Source organism: Sapajus apella, unplaced genomic scaffold, assembly GCF_009761245.1.
Source record: "Sapajus apella isolate SASKATOON/1434 unplaced genomic scaffold, GSC_monkey_1.0 scaffold49, whole genome shotgun sequence".
Lineage (NCBI taxonomy): Eukaryota > Metazoa > Chordata > Mammalia > Primates > Cebidae > Sapajus > Sapajus apella.
In genome coordinates this window covers 6,582,139-6,605,245 of record NW_022436989.1, presented here as the reverse complement: position 1 = coordinate 6,605,245, position 23,107 = coordinate 6,582,139, and the positions used below count along the sequence as shown (strand labels likewise).

The window sequence follows — 23,107 nt, the reverse complement described above, 5'->3', positions numbered from 1 at the left end:
TGAAGTTACTGTCTTATTCTCCAAGAGGTCTGAGCACACTACAAAATGTATCAGAATGTGCCTGCAGGCCCCACGCAGACTCATGGAGCTGGCAGCGCAGAGTCTGCTGAGGGACCTGTGCTTGAACACCTCCACTCTGGATGAGCTGCCAGGGGAATTCTTCCCCCTGATGCTCATGGAGGCCTTCAGCAGCAGGCACTATGAGATTCTATAGGTCATGGTGCGGACCTGGCCCTTCCCCCGCCTCCCTCTGGGGTCCCTGATGAAGACACCTCACCTGGAGACCTTGCGAGCTGTGCTGGAGGGACTTGATTCACTGGTGTACATGAAGGTTCGCCCCAGGAGGTGGAAACTTCAAGTGCTTGATTTGGGGAATGTTGATGAGAATTTCTGGACCACGTGGTCTGGACCCAGCGCCCTGTCGTGCTCCCCAGAGGCTACGAGTAAGAGGCAGACAGTGGAGGACCGTCCAAGGACGGGAGAGCGTAAGCTGTTGACAATGTTCATACATGAGCTCTTGAAGGTGTTCATAGATGTCGGCCTCAACGAGAGTACCCTGGATGAGTGGCTGAGCCACCTCTGTGACTGGATTCACCACAGAAGAGGTTTAGTACAGCTGTGTTGTCGTAAGGTGCAGAATTACCCAATGCCCGCTTCACAATTCAGAAAATTAGTGGAAATGATATACCCAGACAGTATCCAGGAGTCGGAAGTCCAGAGAAAGTGCTCGCTGGATAGACCACCAGGAAAGTTTGCCCCTTACCTGAGCCAGTTAAGTGAGCTTCACAAAGTCTTGGTAGCCTTCAGTTATGATCATGAGTTATCTGTGTGCGCCCAACAGCAGTTCATTCCTGACTTGGAAACTCCGTCCCTCAGCCTGGGCTGCCCTGAGAGTTTTTTTATAAGAATGGCCAATCATATCAATGAACACCAGGACCACCTGCACAGGGCTTTCAAAGATCTGATCGAGAGAGCTGGAAACCATCATTTTCAGCAAGCTGACAAGAACGGAAAACCAAATACCGCATGTTCTCACACATAAGTGGATGTTGAGCAATGAGAACACAGGGACACAGGGAGGGGAACATCACTCACAGGTGCCTGTTGTGGGGTGGGGGGTTGGGGTGGGGGAAGGGATAGCAGGGGGTGGGGGGATAATGGAGGAATAGCATTAGGAGAAATATCTAATGTTGATGATGGGTTGATGGGTGCAGCAAACCACCATGGCATGTGTATACCTATGTAACAAACCTGCATGTTCTGCACATGTAGCCCAGAACTTAAAGTATTAAAAAAAGATAGTTATCATGATGCAGCATTCCTTAATATGAAAGTCTTATTACAATTAAAAAAAAAAAGTTATAGACCCAGAATTTTTAGCCTGCAACCCATTGGCTCTCTGATCATGTGTAGACTTTGGCGCTCTGAAATTGTATGCACAACTTTTTTTTTCTGAAGAGTGCAAGGTTCACAGCTTTTTCTTTCTCAACATTTAATATGAAAATTTCTAGACGTTAGGAAAGTTGAAAAAATTAGAGTGAGCACCCATATATTCATCCATTTAAATTTTACTATTAACAGTTTGCAGGCCTTGCTTTATCATATATTTATTCATCAGTCCATCTTCTGCTCACCCTTATATCCATCTTATTTTTAAAATATATTTCAAAGTATGCCGAAGGCATTGATACATATCACCCCTAAACACTTCTGTGTGTGCATGATTAACTAGAGTTCACTGTTTATGATTTTGTTTTTAGTGAAACATATATCAAATAAAATGCACAAATTTGAAGCTGCTATTCCATGAGTTTGAAGAGGAACATAAACAACCAGAACCCCTATCAAGATAAAGAACTTCACCATCACCCCAGAAAGTTTCTTCATGTCCCTGCCTATTCAATATCTGCTCTTTACCCAAAGGCAAACACTGTTCTAATGTTTTTCACCAAACATTTGTTTTTTTCTACCCTAGAATGCCACACAAGTAGAATAATATAGTAGACATTTAAGGTTTTGTTCATTTAGCATGATGCTTTTGAGATTTGCCTGTGTGGCTGCATAAATCAGCAGCTCACTCGCTTTTATGCTTGAGTAGTATTCCATCGTAGCTTGCTTTCTTTTTGAAAATTCTTGAAGTGTTTGTGAGCAAGAAATGATAATAACAGCAGGCACACCTGGGAGATATTGAGGGTTCAGTTCCAGACCATGACAATAAAGCAAATGTCACAAAGCAAGAAATTTTTGGTTTCCTAGTGCATATGTAAAAGTTACATTTAGGCTGGACATGGTGGCTCATGCCTGTAATCCTAGCACTTTGGGAGGCTGAGGCAGGTGGATCTCTTGAGGTCAGGAGTTTGAGATGAGCCTAGCCAACATGGTGAAACCCATCTCTACTAAAAATACAAAAATTAGCTGGGCATGGTGGCACGTGCCTGTAATTCCAGCTACTTGGAAGACTGAGGCAGGAGAATCAATTGAACCTGGGAGACAGAGGTTGCAGTGAGCCCAGATCGCACCATTGCACTCCAGCCTGGGTGACAGAGTGAGACTCTGTCTCAAAAAAAAAGTTATATTTACACTGTACTGTAGTCTATTATGTATACAATAGTGTTATGCCTAAAAAATGTATATACTTTAAAATACTTTATTGCTAAAAAATGCTAATGATCATCTAAGCCTTCGGGAAGTCCTAATTTTTTGCTGGTAGAGGGTCTTGACTCAAAGTCGATAGCCGCTGACTGATCAGAGAGGTGGTTGCTGAAGGCTGGGGTGACTGTGGCAATTTTTAAAAATAAGACAGCCATGAAATGTGCCACATGGATTGCCTTTTCCTTTCATGAAAGATTTCTCTGTAGCATGTGATGCTGTTTGATAGCATTTTACCCACAGTAAAATGTCTTTCTAAATTGGTATCAATTCTCTTAAATCCTGCCTCTCCCCAATCATCTAAGTTTAGGTAACCTTTTAGGTAACCTTTGCTGTCATTTCAGCAATGTTCACAGCATCTTCACCAGGAGCGTATTCCATCTCAAGAAACCACCTTCTTTGCTCATCCGTAAGAAGCAATTCCTCATCCATTCAAGTTTGATCATGAGGTTGCAGCAAGCTAGGCTTTGCTCCTAACTCTAGTTCTCTTGCTATTTCTACCATATCTGCAGTTACTTCCTCCACTGAAGTCTTGAACCCTTCCAAGTATCTTTAAGGGTTAGAATCCTCTTATTCCAAATTCCTGTTCACATTGCTCTTTTGACCTCCTCCCATGAATCGCAAGTGTTCTTAATGGCATCTAGAATGGTGAGTTCTTTCCAGAAAGTTTTCAATTTACTTTGACCGACCAGATTCATCATAGGAATCACTATCTATGGCAGCTGTAGCCTTACAAAATGTGTTTTTTAAATATTAGACTTCAAAGTCAAAATTGCCCCTTGATCCATGGACTGCAGAAGGACTGTTGTATCCACCGGCATGAAAACAATGTCCATCTTGTACATCTCCATCAGAGCTCCTGGGTGCATTGTCAATGAACAGTAATATTTTGAAAGAAAGCTTTTTTTTTTCCCTAAGTAGCTGTATATGTTGGATTTAACAACTTAATTTAAAATCTCTTCAGAAAGCTATTTTTGTGATATGCTTACACCTCCTCAACACGGCAGGCGCATCTGTGCATGTCTGAGGGATGAAGTCTTTGGGGCAAATGTGTGAGGCTGAAGAATAGAAAATAAGAAAGCTGTACCTTTTTGTTCCTACAAAAATTTAAACCAATTTTTTAAATAAGAATCTTTATTAACTTTATTGATTTACTCTAATATTAGCTCAAACCACTTGTACTTTTCAGCTTCTAAAGAGATAAGTGGCCAGGCGCAGTGGCACCTGCCTGTAGTCCCAGCTACTTGGGAGGCTGAGGTGGGAGGATCGCTTGAGCCCAGGAGTTCTGGGCTGTAGTGCACTATGCCGATCGGGTGTCTGCACTAAGTTCAGCATCAATATGGTGATCTCCTGGGAGCAGGGCACCACCAGGTTGCCTAAGGAGGAGTGAGCCAGCCCAAGTCGGAAACAGAGCAGGTCAAAACTCCCGTGCAGATCAGTAGTGGGATCATGCCTGTGAATAGCCACTGCACTCCAGCCTGGGCAACATAGCGAGACCCTGTCTCTAAAACAATAATAATAAAATAAAAAATAATAATAATAAAGAGATAAGTGGTCAGACGCTAAAGAATGTGAGAAAATTGCAAGTTATAGCAGAAGAAATTAAAGAGAGTGTTAAGTTTTTTTCTCTCTGACATTAGCAAAACAACCATAATATAATTTATTTCCTTTTTTATTATTATTAACCATAAAACCACCTTGCAAAAAATAAGATAACAGAATAAGATAGCTGTTTTATGGAATTTGGAAACTATTATTTTATCGTAGAATGGAGAGATACTGTATTAGTTTTCCTTATATTGAAACAAATGTCAGTTTGAACCTGCAATGTGAATCTCATTCACTGCTAGTTTAAATAAGTAGGTTTTATTCTTAGCTAAAAGCCCTTTGAAATCAATATGTACAGTGACTATGTCATAATAATGTTATCAGGTAATGTGCACAAAAAGCAGAACAAAATGCATCTCCTCATAGAATAATTCTAGCCTACTTCCCTTTCCAATTCTATATGCCATTGGAAACACTAGGTTCAATTATATGTATTTGGTATATGACATTTTATTTATAGCTAATAAAAACAGAAAGATAACTGCATAGTGAGTCAGAGCCAAGCAGTTAGCAAATAATTGCATGGGTAATAAAAAATGATGATCGCCTAAAAAAAAGAGAAAAATTATTGCAATAAATTGTAAAATAAATTATTGAAGCACAATAAAGTGCCTTTTAGGCTTTTAATGTAAATGTAAATTATCTCCGATTTTGAACACTTATGTTTTGTAGTTAACATAATTATCATTATAGCACTTCCTTTTTGCAACAAACTTTAAAATTATAGATTGAAAGTTTGCAAAAAGTCAGGCGGGTATGGAGACTCATGCCTGTAATCCCAGCACTTTGGGAGGCAGAGGTGGGAGGGTCACTTGAGGTCGGGAGTTTGAGACCAGCCTGATAGGCATAGTAAAACCCCACCTCTACTAAAAATACAAAAGTTAGCTGGGTGCGGTGGCGCACGCCTGTAATCCTAGCTACTGCGGAGGCAGAGGCATGAGAATCGCCTGAACCCGGAAGGCAGAGGTTGCAGTGAGCCAAGATGTACCACTGCACTCCAGCCTGGGCGACAGGGTGAGACTCAAAAAAAGTTTGCAAAAGTCACTTAGGAAAAAAATTGAATTGTGCATGGAAATCCTCTCCCTAAAACTCTTTTATTTAGGAAGCACTTTTATTGAATACCTGCCATGTATCATGCACTGTTCTTAGTACTGGGAATGTCAGGATTAATGAGGTATAGTATCTGCACTATAGAAGTACAGCAGAGATCCTAGAGGGCTAGGGAGAGGGGGAGGTTTTTGAAGAGGGTAATTGCTGAATTATAGCTAAAGGAGTTAGCTTGGCTCAGATAGGCAGTTTCCAGAGGGTAATGAAAAGACTGTGAATGTCAACTGGAGCAGGTAATGCGAACAGAATCATGGAGATAGAATATTGCATGGTTTGTGAAGGATAACTGCAAGTATCTCAGTGTGGCTGCAGTAATACCAGGAGTAGTAAAAAATGAAGACATATAGATAGGTAGGAACCAGACCATGCTTAGAAGAATAAGGAGCTTGAGTGTCCTGTAACAAATGGAAGGCCACTGAAGGGCTTTTAAATTAGAAATGACACTATCAGGTTTGTGTTGTGGGCAGCTCATCTTTGATGCTGCTTGGATGACATATTTGAAAGGGACAAGACTAGAGGCAGAAGATTCAGGCAACAAGCTACTTACTGTTTTAGTTAAAAGATTTAAGGATGGCCAGATTTAGTGGCTCACACCTGTAATCTCAGCACTTTGGGAGGCCAAGGTGGGAGGATCACCTGAGGCCAAAAGTTCGAGACCAGCCTGGGCAACATAGACCCTGTCTCTACAAAAAAAATTTTTTAATTAAAGAAAATTAGTTGGGTGTGGTGCAGTGCACCTTTAGTCACAGCTACTGGGGAGGCTAAGGTGGGAGGACTGCCTGAGCCCAGGAGTTTGAGATTGTAGTGAGCTACGATTGTACCACTGCAGACCAGCTTGAGTGACAGGTCAAGATTCTGTCTCTAAACAAATTTACAATTAAGAAATAATAAAAGATGTAAGGTGATGACAATGGAGATGGTGCAGAAGAAAAGGTTTTGGTTTCAGAAAATATCTAGGCAGTAAAAGTAGCAATTGATACCATGCAGTTGGGAGAGGAGGATACTGGAAGGAAAGAAGGACAACTCCAGGATTTCGAACTTGAATGATGAATTGGAAAACAGTGCTAACCAATGAAGTAAAGAAGAGGGCCTGGGCACCATGCTGATGCCTATAGTCCCAGCACTTTGGGAGGCCGAGGCAGGAGGATGACTTGAGCTCAGGAGTTCGAGACCACCCTGGCAACACAGTGAAGCCTTGTCTCTACAAAAAGCAAACATTAACCGGGCATGGTGGCACCCACCTGTGGTCCCATCTACTCCAGGGCCCAAGGTGGGAGGATCACTTGAGCCCAGGAGGTTGACGCTGCAGTGAGCTGTGATCATTCTACCGTACTCTATCTAGTCTGGGCGACAGAGTGAAATCAGTCTCAGAAGAAAAAGTACTGAGTGAAGAAACATGCTTAAGGAAAGTGATAAGATATATAACTTTCTTATATATAAGATATTACTAACATTGAGATACCTGTAAAATGTCTAAGTAATTAAATATATAAGCCTGAAGCTTGCGGGAGGGGTCTGGACTAGATAATTAGATCATGACCATTGAGATGGTATTTGAAACATAATCTGAGATTCCTCAGAAAGACTTGAAAAAAAAGAAAAAAAGCAAATGAAGTTGAGATAAACCCCACGAATATTAATATTTAAAAGGCTGGCAGAGCAAGAGGGTACCAAGTAGGAAACAAAAAGAAAAGTCACAGAGACACAGCAAAGCCAGATGTCAAGGACATCAGGAGAGTAAAAAATTTCAAAAAGGGGAGAGCAACTGAGAGTGGTAATTAACGGTGGTAATAAACCTCTTTTCTTATTTAAATGTCACTCTTCCATGCCCTCAAGTCTTCTGTGTGCCTCCTTCTGATACAGCCCTTTCACACTGCACCCTAATCAACACTTTATCTGAGTACTTTAAAGTATTATTAGTTTCTCCAGATCACAGATGTCCTACTTGACTTTGTATTCCAAGAATCTAACATAGTAGATGTCCAACAAATATTTGAGGCAAGATAGTTGAAACATGCCTTAATGATAAATAGGAAAAGCTATCACAGAGTGTTAGGAGCAGCAGCCAATGAAAATTGCTTAGTGAAAGAAAAGTTGGTAAGTGGGAAATGACAAATATTCTTTCAAAAACTTTGAAGGGAAGAGAAAGACGGGAAGTTAATCTAATAGGTGGTGGGGAAGAATAAATAAGGCTGAGAAAAAGAAGCCAGCAAAAACGAAGAGGATGTTTTTGTTGTTTTAATAAATTCTGCCCAGTTAAAAAATTATAGTGCAAGAAAAATTAGATTTTACTAAATTTCATGCTCTGGGATTAAAAATAGATATAATGAGGCATTTTGTTTTAAGTTAACGACAATTACGAAGTGTTCACATGACATTTGTACCATGAATCATGAATACTGTATTCATGATGTTCTGTTTCCTTCGTTCTTCAGAAACCTGCCATTAATTTATTACAAGTGAACTGCATTGATTCACTACAAGTAGAAGGATATAATTTGATAGCAGCGGGAACCTTAAGTGGTATGATCATCTTGTGGAATTTTGTAACGTCTACTGTCAAAAAAGTGTAAGTCGTGAATTTTCTTTAAACAACGTAAAAGCTGTAATGCAGAAGAGCCAAGTAACATGCAACACTTGAGGGAGGGCTGGGTGCAGTGGTTCAGGTCTGTGAGCCCAGCACTTTGGGAGGCTGAGGCGGGAGGATCACGTAAGGCCAGGAGTTCGAGACCATCCTGGCCAACATGGTGAAACCCTGTCTCTACTAAAAGTACAAAAAGTAGTCAGGTGTGGTGGCACATGCCTATAATCCCAGCTAATGGGGAGGGTGAGGCATGAGAATTGCAGAAACCTGAGAAGTGGAGGTTGCAGTGAGCTGACATCACGCCACTGCGCTACAGCTTGGGTGACAGAGTGAGTGAAACTCAGTATCAAAAAAATCCCCAAAAAAACCTCAGGGAAGAAAAAAACAATAAATAAAAATGGTGATAACACTCAAGGCAGGCTTTCCTGGAGGTTATAGTTATGAACAGATTATGTTCTAAGTGTCTAAATTGGTGTAAGTTGAACTGTAAGCATCTGTATTGCTGAGAGCTTTGATCTTTACTATTCTCACCTAGTATACGCTTTTCATGTGTGATCTTGCCCAAATTGATGACCTCGACAACTAATTAAAATATGTAATAACTTCAAACACTAATCTCTCCAGAACTTCAAACACACATAACCAGTTGCCTACTGGCAATTTTCATCTGGATTGCTACCAAGACACTCAAAGCCCCACGTGCCTAAAACATCTTTCCAACCTACTCCCTGCTCCCACACCTCTCCCCTTCCTGTATTCCCAGAGCCACCACCATCTGCTCAGTCACCAAGGCAAATGGTGAGAAGAGTCCTTGATGGCCTGTCCTTCTCATTCACCACCTCAACACATCTGATTTATTACAGGTTGGGGATACCAGGGGCTGATGTGGTAGATGCAATGATTCCTCTCAACCAATTAGATTTACTCTAGACTATGGACAAAATCTTACCCTCCCCGTACCATCCACCTCTAAATGTTTTTTCCACTTGTTTCAAAGGAACTAAAGTAGCATTGAATGATGTGCTTGGATGGATTGTAAATAATTTCTCCCCAGCTGTGTAATTGGAAAGCATGCAAGGGCTATGTGTGGCCACCCTATGGCAAGGGGATTTGTAAAATTTTACTTGCAGATACAAGATGGCCAAGAACCTTAACAATGAATGAAAAGAAAATCAAGTTTAAGCATTTGAGGGAAGAGAAGAGGTATAAAAGAGGAGGGAAAGGAGAATTGGAAAGGGCAAGAGAAAAGAAGAGGAATGTCTCCCTCTCTATTTAGAGTACTTACCATATGGCTGGTCTGCCTGCTCCCTTCCCATCCAAGTCTGAGTCATTCCTTTTAGCCAGTTTTTGAGAGGAAATAATCGTTTCTTGTTTGGACTATGGATTTCTTCTCTTTGAACCTTTAATTGAAACAGCTGTTTCTGCAGACCCCTCTTTCTGCACCTCTCTCCATAGGCTCCCGGATCCTGCCCCTGGATCTCCTGCCCTCCTTCCATGCCTTCACTGCAGCCCATGCCCCCAGGCTTTCCTCACAGAGTGTATACTTGCCATTTGGTACCTACAGCTGTCTGCACTGCCACTTCCTCACCTTCTTGCTACTTTTCACCCCGTGTCAGCTTGTGTATGACTCCTGCCTAAGAAGGGAAAGCAGACAGACCAAAAAGACCATAATCTCGATGCCACGGCCTAAAGAGGGGGGCAACACCCGCAATGATAATCCCACTTTAAAGGTGAAGATCCTCCTTGTTAAAGAGCCTTGAAGGGATGCACAGGAATCCAACATCCAATCAGGAAAAACAACCAAGTGTAGTGGGGCACACAAGTGTCCCTTTCCTGTAGGCAGATAATTATATGAGACAATTGATTTAGAATCAGTACAGTGTTTTGCAAAACGTGTGATTTAGCACAGAGCTGTGGAAGGTAATTTAGGCCCAGCTTTAAAGGTTCTAAAACTGAAAATGGTTTCGATATTTGCAGTAGATCCCATCTCTTTGTCTACCTCAGATTTTGCTAAGACCCCTTCACCAGTCAGAAGAAATAACTCTTCTCTTCCTGCTCTAAGCCTCAGGCTTTTTTGATCCCAGACTTAATATTATTCTTGCTAGTTAATAATTCGCTTCACGACTCAGCTCATCTGCACAGCAGAAATCTCTAAAAAATTTGAGCTCAACAAGTCATCAAGCTCGTAGGCTTCTCCCTTGAGCTCGGGTTCACTTTCCAGGTAGGCCCCTTCATCACTCACAGAAGCAATTTCCACTAAAGAAAATGGGGAATTTTGCTGTAAGTTCTATTTGCTATAATGAATTTTAAGCGCAGCTTTAAGAGCCAAGCATGATGTGTCAGTGCAGGCATTCAGGGACTATTGCCCTGTTTCTAGGAAAGCCCTAGAAAGGTCAATGTTGACCTTGGAATCTGGGTCAACAGGAGACTGGAGCAGTGAGATCAGTGTCTTCACTGGACTGCCTGTTCTCCTCCACTCCATTATAAGCTCTTTTAAGGGTAATAATGATATTTTATTAAAATTAATAACTCCACTTATTTAAAGATTAGAACTCTATTATTTACACTGGTATAAAACCGGCCAGGTATGGTGGCTCCCATCAGTAATCCCAGCACTTTGGGAGGCCAAGGCAGGAGGATCACTTGAGCCCAGGAGTTCAAGACCAGTCTGGACAACACAGTGGGCCCCCATGTCTAAAAGTAAAATAAAATAGAGTTTTATCCACCGGATTTTGTATAAGCCTACTCTCTGATCTACAGGTAGGAAGACTAGACCAGTTAGTTGAACTAAAAGACTTTTAACCACTTTTAAGCCACTGACAATCATGTTCTTGTACAGAACCTTGTTAAAAAAGTTGTGTTCAAACTCTACCCCCTTGCCTTTTATTTTCATGTTCAATAATATCAGCATTTGAGGACTTGATTAGCTCTGCAGGGAATATACAATCTTAGTACTGTAAGTTCCATAATTTGTGAATTTATATCTTGTAAACGTATACTTATTTCCAGGTACCGACCTGAAGATTGTTTCACTGTAAACCCTGACTTGGATCCCAAGCGCTTTAAAATTAATGACATACTCTTCCTCTTTCGTACCCCTGAATGTGCAAGGTAACTCGGTACTTACTGAACCAGTAATGCTGTCTGGGACTTAGGTGGCCGATACATTAGGTTGATGCAAAATTAACGGTGGTTTTTGCCATTAAAAGCAATAGAAAGAGTTTACTTCATCCCAATGTTAAGAAAGGGACAACGAAAAAGAGGCATCAGTTGGGTCGACAGGGGGCTTCAGCTTTCTTTCCATTACTGTCACTTTGGAGGTGAGGTTCTCCTCAGGGATTTAAAGTGCTGTGTGGTCCCGTTACCGTGGCCGTCTCACAGCACCATCATCTCAGTAGCAGAGACAGAATATGCTCACTTGGCCATACTTTTTGCCAAAATCTAACACTGGTGTGAAGCAGAAGGAAGGACTTGCAAGGCAAGTACAGAAGGTCATATGGCAGGAGGTTCCATTCACCATTCACTGCAACTGAGCAGTTGTCATCCATTTCTGAGAGAGCAGAGGATTTAAGAAAAAGTGTTTTTCCTATTTATATTTGCTTAAGAGCTCTGGTTTGCAGGCAATAGACAATCTCACATATAACTTTGAAGAGAAATGAAAAGCGTCTGTGCTGGTTTTGGGTCACCCAGCGGTAAGCCAGAACGTAACCCCTTCCCTACCCCTTGGCATGAAATTCCATCGAAATCGTTCTGAGAATATTTTGAGGACTTATTCTGTAGACATCTGCACCTGCGTCTTAAGCCACTTTTCAGCCCATTTCAGTGGAGTGCCGCAGACGAGGATCCAGTTAGAACCAGACACTGTAGAGCCGGAAGTTAGACAGGCTTGTAGGGTCCCCCACTGCCACCTCACCCCCCACCATTTCGATGTAAGAGTCTCTGGGACTGAATCTAGCCTTAGCAGTAAGATAGGCCAGACTTTTATTTCCTGAACCAGGGAGCAACAAACCTCATTTGCACCCTTTATCACAGTAGCAGAGATAGAAAATGCTTACTTGGCCATACTTTTTGGGGAAGGTGGAGACTCCCCAGTAGTCTCCACCAATATTATAGTGGTCAACATTTATTACACAAAATATAAGGTATGATTTGTTTCCTAAGTGAGTGGCTCAGTATCCACAGATGATCAAAGAAGCAATCAGCTGAAATTAAAGCAGAGAAGCACACCCTTTGAGTATGGTAGGATACCATACTTCACCTTTTATCCTTGGGTTTCCCTCCTCCCCTTACAGGAGACCAAGTCAGGATTCCATATGTTCTTCATCCCAGTGTGAGTCCAGCAAAGGGCCACAGAGTAGTAAGGTAAGCAAGACACAGAGAGAGTCATCTGTCTTCCTGTCATTCTCAAGGTTGGTTAAAAAAATAGTGATATTGAGCATTTGATCCCCTCCTTTGATAAAGGTAACAGCGGAAACATTCTGTGTGTATACATAAAAACTCTTTGTTTTGCAAAAAATTCGATGTCTAGTTTTTTTTCAATTTTATGTTTTTCAATTTTTATGTATTTTTCAAACTTTCACATCTGTGAATAATCAATATACAATCACAAACAAATTATGCAAGTTATTTTTATACTTACAAAGTAATGAAGTAATTTTAGACTATCTATTTCGCTAAAAAGTTAAGTAGTATACATATGTCACAGGGAGAAGAGACAGCAGGTAATATAACTACATTACAACATATAATGTAATGCAGTGATTTTCAAACTGTGTTCTCAGTTCCAATTTTATATATTTTTATGCTTTATATTTCTCATTAGAATTTTGTTTGAAGAAAAGTTATCACTGCAAAAATCATTTTTAAATCAGCAGCATAGTGGAAAGAATAAACTTACATGAAAGCAAAAGCCAGAGAGACTTGTATTTGAATCCAAGTCCTTCATTTATTATCTGATTACCTTTAGAGGTGTCATTTAATCTGAGTTTCTGTTTCTGTTTCAGTAAAAAGGAAATGATGAAGACTAAGTTGCATGGTTGTGGATACAATTAGAGCTAATGTAAACCAAGAACTGAGCACGCATCAGGCATTTTTAATTACTTTCTTTATTATGCTGTACCTCAACCACTGGAAGAATGTTGTGTTATGAATTGTCTATTTCTGGACATGAAAATCTCTGCAATACATTTTTTCAGAAAGAGAAAACAAATTTAAGTATAATTTAAAAAGGAATGCTTAGAAATAAAAATTCAACTATCTGAAGAATTTATTCTCCCAGTATATCTCGTTTGCTTACAATGTCATAGAAGTATTTTCTCCTTTCCTCCCCTAATTCAGGGAAGCAAGCAGAGCATACATGACAGTGAGGTTAAAGGTCAGTATGAAATCACCTGTCTGCTTTATAATAAAGTAACTTCTTTGCAATAGGGCATTTAGATGATAGAATATTCTTGATGAATATATATTTCTTAATATATGAATTCATTGTATATGCTCCTATATACATTCATTATATATGTATATATAATACACACACACACACACACACACACACACACACACATATATTCTTTTTGTAACCAAACGTTGAGGTGCTCTGGGATTCAGTAGTCTAAAAGGCAGAATTTTCATTATGATGATACCTTTTTAAATACTAACTATAGGCTTTAAGAATCCAAAACATGACTGAACTTCTTGGTCTCCATCCCATTTTTCTAAAACTTATACTGAATTTATATACCTTTCTGTATGTGTAAGATTCATGAATAAATACCTTGTTTGAGCTGTTACGTGTAGTATGGAAGCTTTTACAATATGATCAAAATAAGTTTTTTATATTTTTTCAGTGATCCAGGATTCCATTTGTTAATGCTTTTTTTTTCGTCCTTTGTCCTGACTAAAGTTCTCTGGGTTAAAAAAAAAAAAAAGAAAAAGAATGTGTTGCTTTTGCTACTTTCTTGTCTACCTTTCATTTTACATTCCATAAAAATTTGGAATTCTAAGTATTGCAAATTCCATGATAGCTTTTTTTTTTTTTTTTTTTTTGAGACAGAGTCTTGGCTCTGTCCCCCAGGCTGGAGTGCAGTGATGCCATCTCGGCTCACAGCAACCTCTACCTCACAGGTTCAAGCGATTCTCCTGCCTTAGCCTCCTAAATAGCTGGGATTACAGGTGTAATTTTTGTATTTTTAGTAGAGATGGGGTTTCACCATGTTGGCCAGGCTGCTCTCAAACTCCTGACCTCAAGTGATCCATCACCTCAGTCTCCCAAACTGTTGGGATTATAGGTGTGAGCCACTGTGTCTGGCCTCATGATAGTTCATTAATTTCTCCAATAGGTGAACGAACAGATGTCGTGGCAGGAGAGCAACAGTCAGTGGACAAAAAACATCCTGGAAGTGCCAATTTTCCAGAATCCCCACCACCTATCCTTGTCACTGCTCATGAGGACGGACACCTCCGCTTGTGGACTATGGAAGTAATGCAGCCCAGCAAGTCTGGGAATAGGAAAGAATGGGAAAGATAAAAAGAGTCATTAAGTGAATCTTAGCGTTCTTCCATATGGCATCCAATTCTAATATTTTCTCGGCTTTCTAGCCAAATTGCTGATTTTGCAGCCTGTGTATTGATAATGCTACCCAAACTTTACTAGAGAAGAGTTTTGTAACTCAGAAGATCCAATCATCAAAACTGCTAACTTAGCTATTTCAAATCTCTCTGTCTTTTTGGAAGCTCTTCTACTTTTCTATCAAAAACATTACAGATAGCTACCTATATTGGGATATATATGTATGCATACAGATAGATACCTGCATACAGATAGATACCCATATTGAGAGAAGAATGTTAATTGGTCAGGCAAGCCTCACAGGCAGGAATTTCTGGGAAAATCTTCACCTTTGACACACTGCTTCAGTCTTATCCCTTATGTCCCTAATAGAAGCAGTAATGGTGAATCCGGCATGAAGATTTACTAGAAAAATCTATTGAGTCTACTTATAATTCTTTTATTTGGGGGGAAGAGGGCATTAGTTTTTTGTTGTTGTTTTTGTTGTTGTTTGTTTGTGTGTGTGTTTTTTGAGACAGAGTCTCACTCTGTCACCAGGCTGGAGTGCAGTGGTGCCATCTCGGCTCACTAAAACCTCTGCCTCCTGGGTTCAAGCAATTCTTCCGCCTCAGCCTCCCGAGTAGCTGGGACTACAGGCACACACCACCACACCTGGCTAATTTTTATATTTTTAGTAGAGACAAGGTTTCACCATATTGACCAGGCTTGTCTCAAACTCCTGACCTTGTGATCTGCCCTTCTTGGGCTCCCAATGTGCTGGGATTACAGGCGTGAGCCACCATGCCCACCAAGGGCATTAGTTTTGATGGGTTCATGCTTTCAAAATATTCAAATCTTTCTTTTAAATTGAGTTATGAATACATGCCACTAAATGTCTTATTGAATATTTAAATAATATTAAAAGATATTAATTGTGTATTATAGTGAAAGAGTATAAGAACACTGAAGTGTTGAGTATCCAGTAAATTGCTAGTTTACCAAACAGTTGAAAGAAGGTATTGCATCATATTGAGTGTCCTTCAACATCTTGCAAAGAAAAATAAAACTTTCATTTACCAGAAGGTTTAAAACGATTTAGGGTGGAATTAAGAGGACAGAAGACGATGAAAGGAAGGATCTTGAGTAGCCTTAGGATGATGAAAATGAAATCCTCAGAAAAGCAGAGGAGGTGGCCTCGCTTGTGGTAAGACTCCTTCCTACAGAGAAACTCAGAAAACACAGCAGTTCGTGTGGCAGATAATGGGATCCAACAACGCAGAACCTCATGGCTTTCTGCCAGATATGATTCTAAGTCTACCAGTAGATCCTAGCTTATTTGTGTAAAAAAGCAACCCTGGTTTGAAAATACAAAGTATCCTAACAATAACTTTCCTTGAGATGATCTCGGTATTAGAACAATACCTTTTTTTTTCTAACATGGAAATGAAAGAGTAAAAGAAATAGGAAGGGAAGAGGTGATGTCCAAGCAGTCTAACAAAATGAGTAGCAGATTCAAACTCTGCACAAGCTTAGATGTTGATGTTTATTCTCTAAACAAGGTAATACGTGTGAAAGTCCTTCCCAATGCTGGCTTATAGTGGGCACTGAAAAACAACCTGTTTGAATTTAATTATCTTACAATTCTTTATCTTGCACCAATATTAAAAAATAAATGTTTCTGAAAAGGCATACATTCCTGTTTAAAACAACTGACACACTTAAAAGTGTAGCTCACTTCTGAAAAGAATGTTTGTTTAAAAAGAAAATATGTCAATGCCTGTTCGAGTTAAATTTAAAAAAAGAAAATATGTAATTGGAAAGAAAGTCTGAGGAACTGCATGAAAAGGGTCATGGGATATGCAAAAACAACCCCAAATATAGAGACAGTCTATAATACTCAGAGTCTAGATGCTTCTAATTAATACTTCTCCATACCTTTAGAATACTTAATTTTGAGGAAATAAGCCCCTGTGGATAGTTTTGAATTATTTTCATTACAAAGAGGGGAATCGTGGTTCAGTAATAAAAGATGATTCTTGAGATGTATTATTGACGGAGAAAATCAATTTCATTATTAAGATTTTATAAGATGTATTAGTATAGAAAAAAGTTTTATTTGCATTATACTTTATTTAGGGAAGACTACTGAAAGATATGCTGCCTTTCACAAAACATTCTGCCATTTCTCTGACATCACTGTATGCTGATTCATGTGCCAGGATACTACTGGCTGGAAACATGGGTGAGTCGTTACTCTTGTATATCAAAATGGCTTTAGGAAAAATACATGGTATATATTGAGACAAAAGAAAGACTAAGAGGTATGCTCAAGCCTGAGAAAGTGTTCTGAATAGCCTGCTGAATAAACAGAATAAAAGAGTGTGAGGAGAACCTGTTTCATTCCTAGCTCTTCACTTACAGCAAGGCATTGTCCTTCTTCTGTCTTTAAAATGGGTATGTGACTACCATCTGTGTACCTACTTTTTTGGAAAGAATATAAAGTTTTAATTTTTAACATTGAAAGTGTATGTTGCGTTAATCTTAATTATTAAAGGAAGTTGTGCCATAAATTAGAGAGAAAATGAATGATTTTCTCTCAATAGGGGACTTTATTTTTTATATTTGTTGTAATTAATATGGTTGGTCTTATTTCTTTCATCCAATACAATTCTTTTTTTCATTCTTCCTTTATGCTTCTCTTCTGTCATTTGAATTAATCCTAAATTTTCTTGTTTTTGTCTCTCCTATACTTTGAAAGATTATGTGTGTATGTGAATGCACATGCATGTGTAAAAAGTTTTTTAATTTTACTAGCGTTTATCTTCAAGTTTTTCTAAACAATTAATTAATTGGTTAGAATTAGAATGAAACAGTATATTTTCAGTGAAAACAGAAAGCTTAGCCCCCTTTCACTTTCTCTTTTCTCCATATCTACCCCTTTGCTTACTGTTCTTTTGCTAATGCAATTATGAGATTTGCATCCAGATTAGAACTGCTTAAATGCTTAATTTCAAATTTAGTTTTCATATTCTTTTTTAAAACATTTTTCTCATTTCAAAATTTGTTTTAATTTTTTTTTTCTTTGAGACAGAGTCTTGCTCTGTCACTCAGGCTAGAGTGCAGTGCTGCGATCCCAGCTCACTGTAACCTCCACCTCCTAGATTCAAGAGATTCTCCTGCCTCAGCCTCCCAAGTAGCTGGGATTACAGGCATGCACCACCACACCTAGCTAATTTTTGTATTTTTAGTGGAGACAGTTTTTGGCCATATTGGCCAGGCTGGTCTTGTACTCCTGACCTTAAGTGATCGTCCACCTCAGCCTCCCAAAGTGCTGGGATTACAGGTGTGAGCCACCGTGCCGAGCCTCAACATTTATTTTATAAAAAAAATTAAAACAAACCATTTTGTAGTGTTAATTGAGTCCTCTGGACCTTATTGAAAATAATTGTCTATATTTGTATATAGTATTATAAATAAAGTTACATTTATTTAAGGTTATTCTTGTTTTTCCTAAAAGGTTTTCTTTTGAGGGGGAAGGGCTTACTACCAATCTTTTTACATTCTGGTATTCTTATACTTTTGATTTTCACTTATCTGTCAATCTGTACAATTTATATAGAAACTAATTATTTTTACAGAAAACTTGTAGAGAAAACCAGGTCAAATTTTGTTCCTTTCTAAAAATACCCTGATTATTCTTGCATTAACTTTGCCTACTATATGATAAATATAGAGAACTAAAATTTAAAACTATCTGTAGAATTTCCAGTATGCACCTCTCTTTGCCTCTGCATAGAATACTTTACTATCACACAGCCTATCCCCGTCCTGAAATTTGTGGTTTTTGCTTGTGATCCAGAAAAATAGAGTGGGTTTGGGATACAGTCTGCCTCATCTACATTATAACTGAAGTGGACCTCTCCTAGATTCTGCTGTTGAGCTTTTTTCTATGCCTCAGTAAATGTTAAGAGAACTTCTTTGAGGGCTGCTATCTATTCACTAGATTAAATCAGACATCCTCACATCCTCAGGCATCATTACATCATTAGTTGTTGCCTTTAAAAAAAAAAAAAAAATAGAGAGAGAAAGAGACAAGGTCTGATTCTGTGGCCCAGGCTGGAGTGCAGTGATGACTCAGAGCTCACTGTAACCTCCAGCTCCTGGGTACAAGTGATCCTTCCACCTCAGCCTCCTGAGTAGCTGAGACTATAGGTTTGTGCCACCTTTTTTTCTGTAGAGACAGGTCTTCTTTTTCTATTTTCCTAAAGTAGAAGCTTAGATTGTTGACTTTAGATCTTTCTTCCTTTCTAATATATGCATTGAATGATATGAATTTCCATGTGAGCAATACTATCACTGCATACCACAAATTTTGATAAGTTGTAATTTCACTGTTTTTTTTTTTCAATTAAGACAAAGTCTCGTATATCGCCCAGACTGGAGTGCAGTGGTACTATCTCCACTCACTGCAACCTCCACCTCCCAGGTTCAAGTGATTCTCCCACCTCAGCCTCCCGAGTAGCTGGGATTACAGGCACCTGCCATCACAGCCAACTCATTTTTGTATTTTTAGTAGAGACAGAGTTTCACCATGGTGGCCAGTCTGGTTTCAAACTCCTGACTTCAGGTGATCCACCCACCTCAGCCTCCCAAAGTGCGGAAATTACAGGCATGGGCCACCATGCCTGGCCTCACCTTTATTTAATTCAAAATACTTTCAAATTTCCCTTGAGATTTATTCTTTGACCCAAAGAATTTAAAAATATTCTACATGATCTTCAATTACTTTGGGATTTTCCAGTTGTCTTTCTGTTACTGGTTTCTACTTTAATTCCATTGTGATGGGAAAACATACATTGTATGATGTCTGTTCTTTTACATTTGTTCAGGTGTGTTCTGTGGACCAGAACATGGTCTGTCTTGGGGAATGTCTACATGATCTTCAGAAGAATGTGTGTTCTGCTGTTGTTGTATGAAGTAATCTACAGATGTCAATTATATTCAGTTTATTGATGGTGCTGTTGATTTCAACTTTATCTTTAATGACTTTCTGCCTGCTTGGTCTACCCATTCTTGATAGAAGGGTGTTGAAGTCTCCAACTATAATAATGGTTCCATCTATTTTAACTTGTTGTCCCGTAAGTATTTTGAGACTCTGTTATTAGGGGAATACATATTAAGGATGGTCAAATCTTGGAGAATTGACCTTTTTATCACTAGGTAACGTCCTCTGTTTAACCCCGATAAGTCTTATCACTCTAAAGTCTGCTCTGTCTGAAATTAATACAGCTACACTTGCTTTCTTTTGATTAGTGTTGGTGTGGTATATCTTTTTCTATTCCTTTGCTTCTAATCTGTATGTATCTATATTTAAAGTAGGTTTTTTTATATGCAACATTTGGTGGGGTCATGTTTTTAAATTCACTCGGACAATCTCTTTGTTTTAACTGGTGTATTTAGATTGTTGGCATCTAAAGTAATTGATTATTGACTTGATACTTGAATTAGTATCTACCATATTTGTTATTATTCTTAATTTGTTGCCCTTGCTTTTTATTCCTGTTTTTGTCTTCCACTCTTTTTCTGCCTTTTGTGGTTTTAATTGAGTATTTGGTGTGAATCTATTTTCTCTCCTTTCTTAGCATATTTATTACCCTTCCTTTTAAGTGTTTTTTAGCGGTTGCCCTCGAGTTTATAATATATATTCACAATTAGCCTGTGCCTGTTTTCAAATCACATTATGCCACTTTGTATCTCTTTGTACCAAAGTATTCCTAATGTCTCTCTTTTATCTCCTGTATAATTACTATTATTCATTTCAAGTATTTATGAGTTATAATTATCAAATATGTTGTTGCTATCATTATTTTTTTACAAACTATTATCTGGTAGATCAATTAAGATTAACAAAAATAAAAGTTTTTATTTTATCTTCACTTATTCCTTGCCTAATGTTCTTACTTTCTTTAGGTAGATCTGAGTTATTATTTTTTTTTGACCTATATCATTTTTCTTCTTTCTTTCTTTTTTTCTTTTTCTTTTCTTTTCTTTTTATTTTTATTTTTTTGAGACGGAGTCTTGCTCTGTCACCCAGGCTGGAGTGCAGTGATGCAATCTCAGCTCACAGCAGCAACCTCCGCCTTCTGGGTTCAAGCCTCAGCCTCCTGAGTAGCTGGAACTACAGGCGCATTTCACCATGCCTGGCTAAATTTTTCTATTTTTAGTAGAGACAGGGTTTCACCATGTTAGCCAGGATGGTCTCTATATCCAGACCTTGTGATCCGCCCACCTTGGCCTCCCAAAGTGCTGGGATTACAGGCGTGAGCCACCATGTCTGGCCTCATTTTTCTTCTTTCTGAACTTCTTTTAACATGTCTTGAAAGGCAGGCCTATGAATGACATTGTCTGAGAAAGTCATTATTTCTTCACTTTTGAAGGTTAATTTTGCCAAGTACAGAGTTCTAGGCCGGTCAGTTTTTTCTCTCAAAATATTAAATATTTTATTTTACTCTTCTTGCTTGTATTGCTTCTGATAAGAAGTTTGATGTCATTCTTATCTTTGTATTCTTTTTTCTCCCCATCTGGCATCTTTCAAGACTCTTTTTTATACCTTTGTTTTCCTGCAGTTTAAATAGTTTAAATGTTGAGGTGTAGTCATTGTTGCTCTTTGATATGTAGTTTTTGTAACTATCATTTGAATTGTAGGTTGAATATTTCTATAAGAGTTTGGACTCTGTTTGGTGGTATATTCATTTCCATTACCCTGATCTCTAAAAGAACTCTAAGTGGGTAAAGCAACTTCATTAGGACTTATCAAGACAGAAACAAAACAATTTCTACACATAAAAATAAATGTGGGCTTGGCATGGAGGCCCAGGCCTGTAATCCCAGCCCTTTAGGTGGCCAAGGCAGGTGGATCATCTGAGGTCAGGAGTTCAAGACCAGCCTGTCCAATATGGTGAAACCCCATCTCTACTAAACATACAAAAAAAAAAAAAATAGCTGGGTGTGGTGGCAGGTACCTGCAATCCCAGCTTCTTGGGCCACTGATGCAGGAGAATTGCTTGAACCCAGGAGGCAGAGGTTGCAGTGAGCCGAGATTGTGCCTTTGCACTCTATCCTGGGCTACAGAGTGAGACTCCATCTTAAATAAATACATAAATGTGAATATGAGAGTTCTGCTTTCATTTCTGTTTTCTCAGATTCTGATTTATTCAGCATTATAAATGCCTACATCAAAATAACTTTCGGATAGTATTGATTTAGATAACACCATATCTAATTAAAGATTCCAATGTTTAAATTTTATACAGAAGGACATGTTATCCTTTGCAATATTAGCTCTTTCCTGGATCCACCTCATGATGAAAAGGTAAGGACTGTAGTTTTCCACTTTAATTTATGAGTCAGCACATATTTATTGAGCGTTTTTTAATACCAGACACTTACATAAAGGATAGAAATAGAAGACTGTCCATTGTCAAGGCACATATACTATTGAAATTTGAGCTATATGACAAACAGAAATGATCTGCTGGTGAAAAGAGGGGAGGAAGAAGTGAGTGAGGGAGAGGAGTGAGTACGCCAGCCGCTGGTCACTTTGTCTTCTTCATGTTTTGACCTATTTGTGAGAATTTATACAGCAACCCAGAGTTTGAAAGAGTTCATAGATTATATAGTCAGTTTCTGTATCTTACACATCTTTATAAGATATTCCATAGCCTTCCTTGCAAACCTAGTGCAGAAATATTTAAGAAATTCTTATAACTAGTCTAAATTCTCCCTAAAATTCATGCACATTTTATTATATTTTTTAAAATATTATACCAAGGAACAGGTATTTTAGCATAGTCTTATTTTTTTTTAATACATCAAATCAAAAGCTAAATATTGGCTTAAATAGATACATCGTATTTTTGGATCACAAGTGTTAACAAGGGGTTTATGTTGATTAGGATTTGATTCCTTGCAGACTGTCTCAGAATAGTTATTGTTTAAAAAATTGTTTCATTTGATTAATGGAGTTTTCTTTTTGTTTCAGAGAATCTATTCTAACTCTTATAAAGTTTAGGTATTCAACTTTAGTTTGAGTATTTCCACCTGCATAGTAAATCAGAGAATAGCTTGCCTGGGTGCACATAGTGAGTTAGTGATGAAATCAGGGCCAGGAGCAGGGTTCCTGTTTGCTAATCCAATACTCTTTCCGTATATAACACTTATGCTATCAAAGGAATAACAATAAGGTTCAAACAACTTGGGAAACATGAAGTTTCATTTATCAGTAACTATAAATTGCTATAAGCTGAACAAAAAACAAACCATATGCTTAATTCATGCATAGGTGAAAAGTTATGTAATTGTTTTATTCTACTATTTTTTTTTTTTTTTTTTTTTGAGAGGGATTTTCCCTCTTTTTCCCCACGCAGGGGTGCAATGGCGCGATCTCAGCTCACTGCAACCTCCGCCTCCTGGGTTCAGGCAATTCTCCTGCCTCAGCCTCCTGAGTAGCTGGGATTATAGGCATGCGCCACCATGCCCAGCTGATTTTTTGTATTTTTAGTAGAGACGGGGTTTCACTATGTTGACCAGGATGGTCTCGATCTCTTGACCTC

General features: G+C 38.7%; 1 protein-coding gene across 3 annotated transcripts in view; it reads left to right on the top strand.

Moving 5' to 3' along the window:
* Nucleotides 1–23,107, top strand: part of WDR64 (WD repeat domain 64) — a 160,511-nt gene that overhangs the window by 115,017 nt on the left and 22,387 nt on the right. For all 3 annotated transcript variants that reach the window (XM_032242228.1, XM_032242230.1, XM_032242229.1), the window contains exons 16-22: nt 7,800–7,933; nt 10,958–11,059; nt 12,241–12,310; nt 13,286–13,322; nt 14,287–14,426; nt 16,632–16,737; nt 21,809–21,867. In XM_032242228.1, coding sequence (XP_032098119.1) covers nt 7,800–7,933; nt 10,958–11,059; nt 12,241–12,310; nt 13,286–13,322; nt 14,287–14,426; nt 16,632–16,737; nt 21,809–21,867 — 648 coding nt within the window. The remainder of the gene's footprint in view (nt 1–7,799; nt 7,934–10,957; nt 11,060–12,240; nt 12,311–13,285; nt 13,323–14,286; nt 14,427–16,631; nt 16,738–21,808; nt 21,868–23,107) is intronic.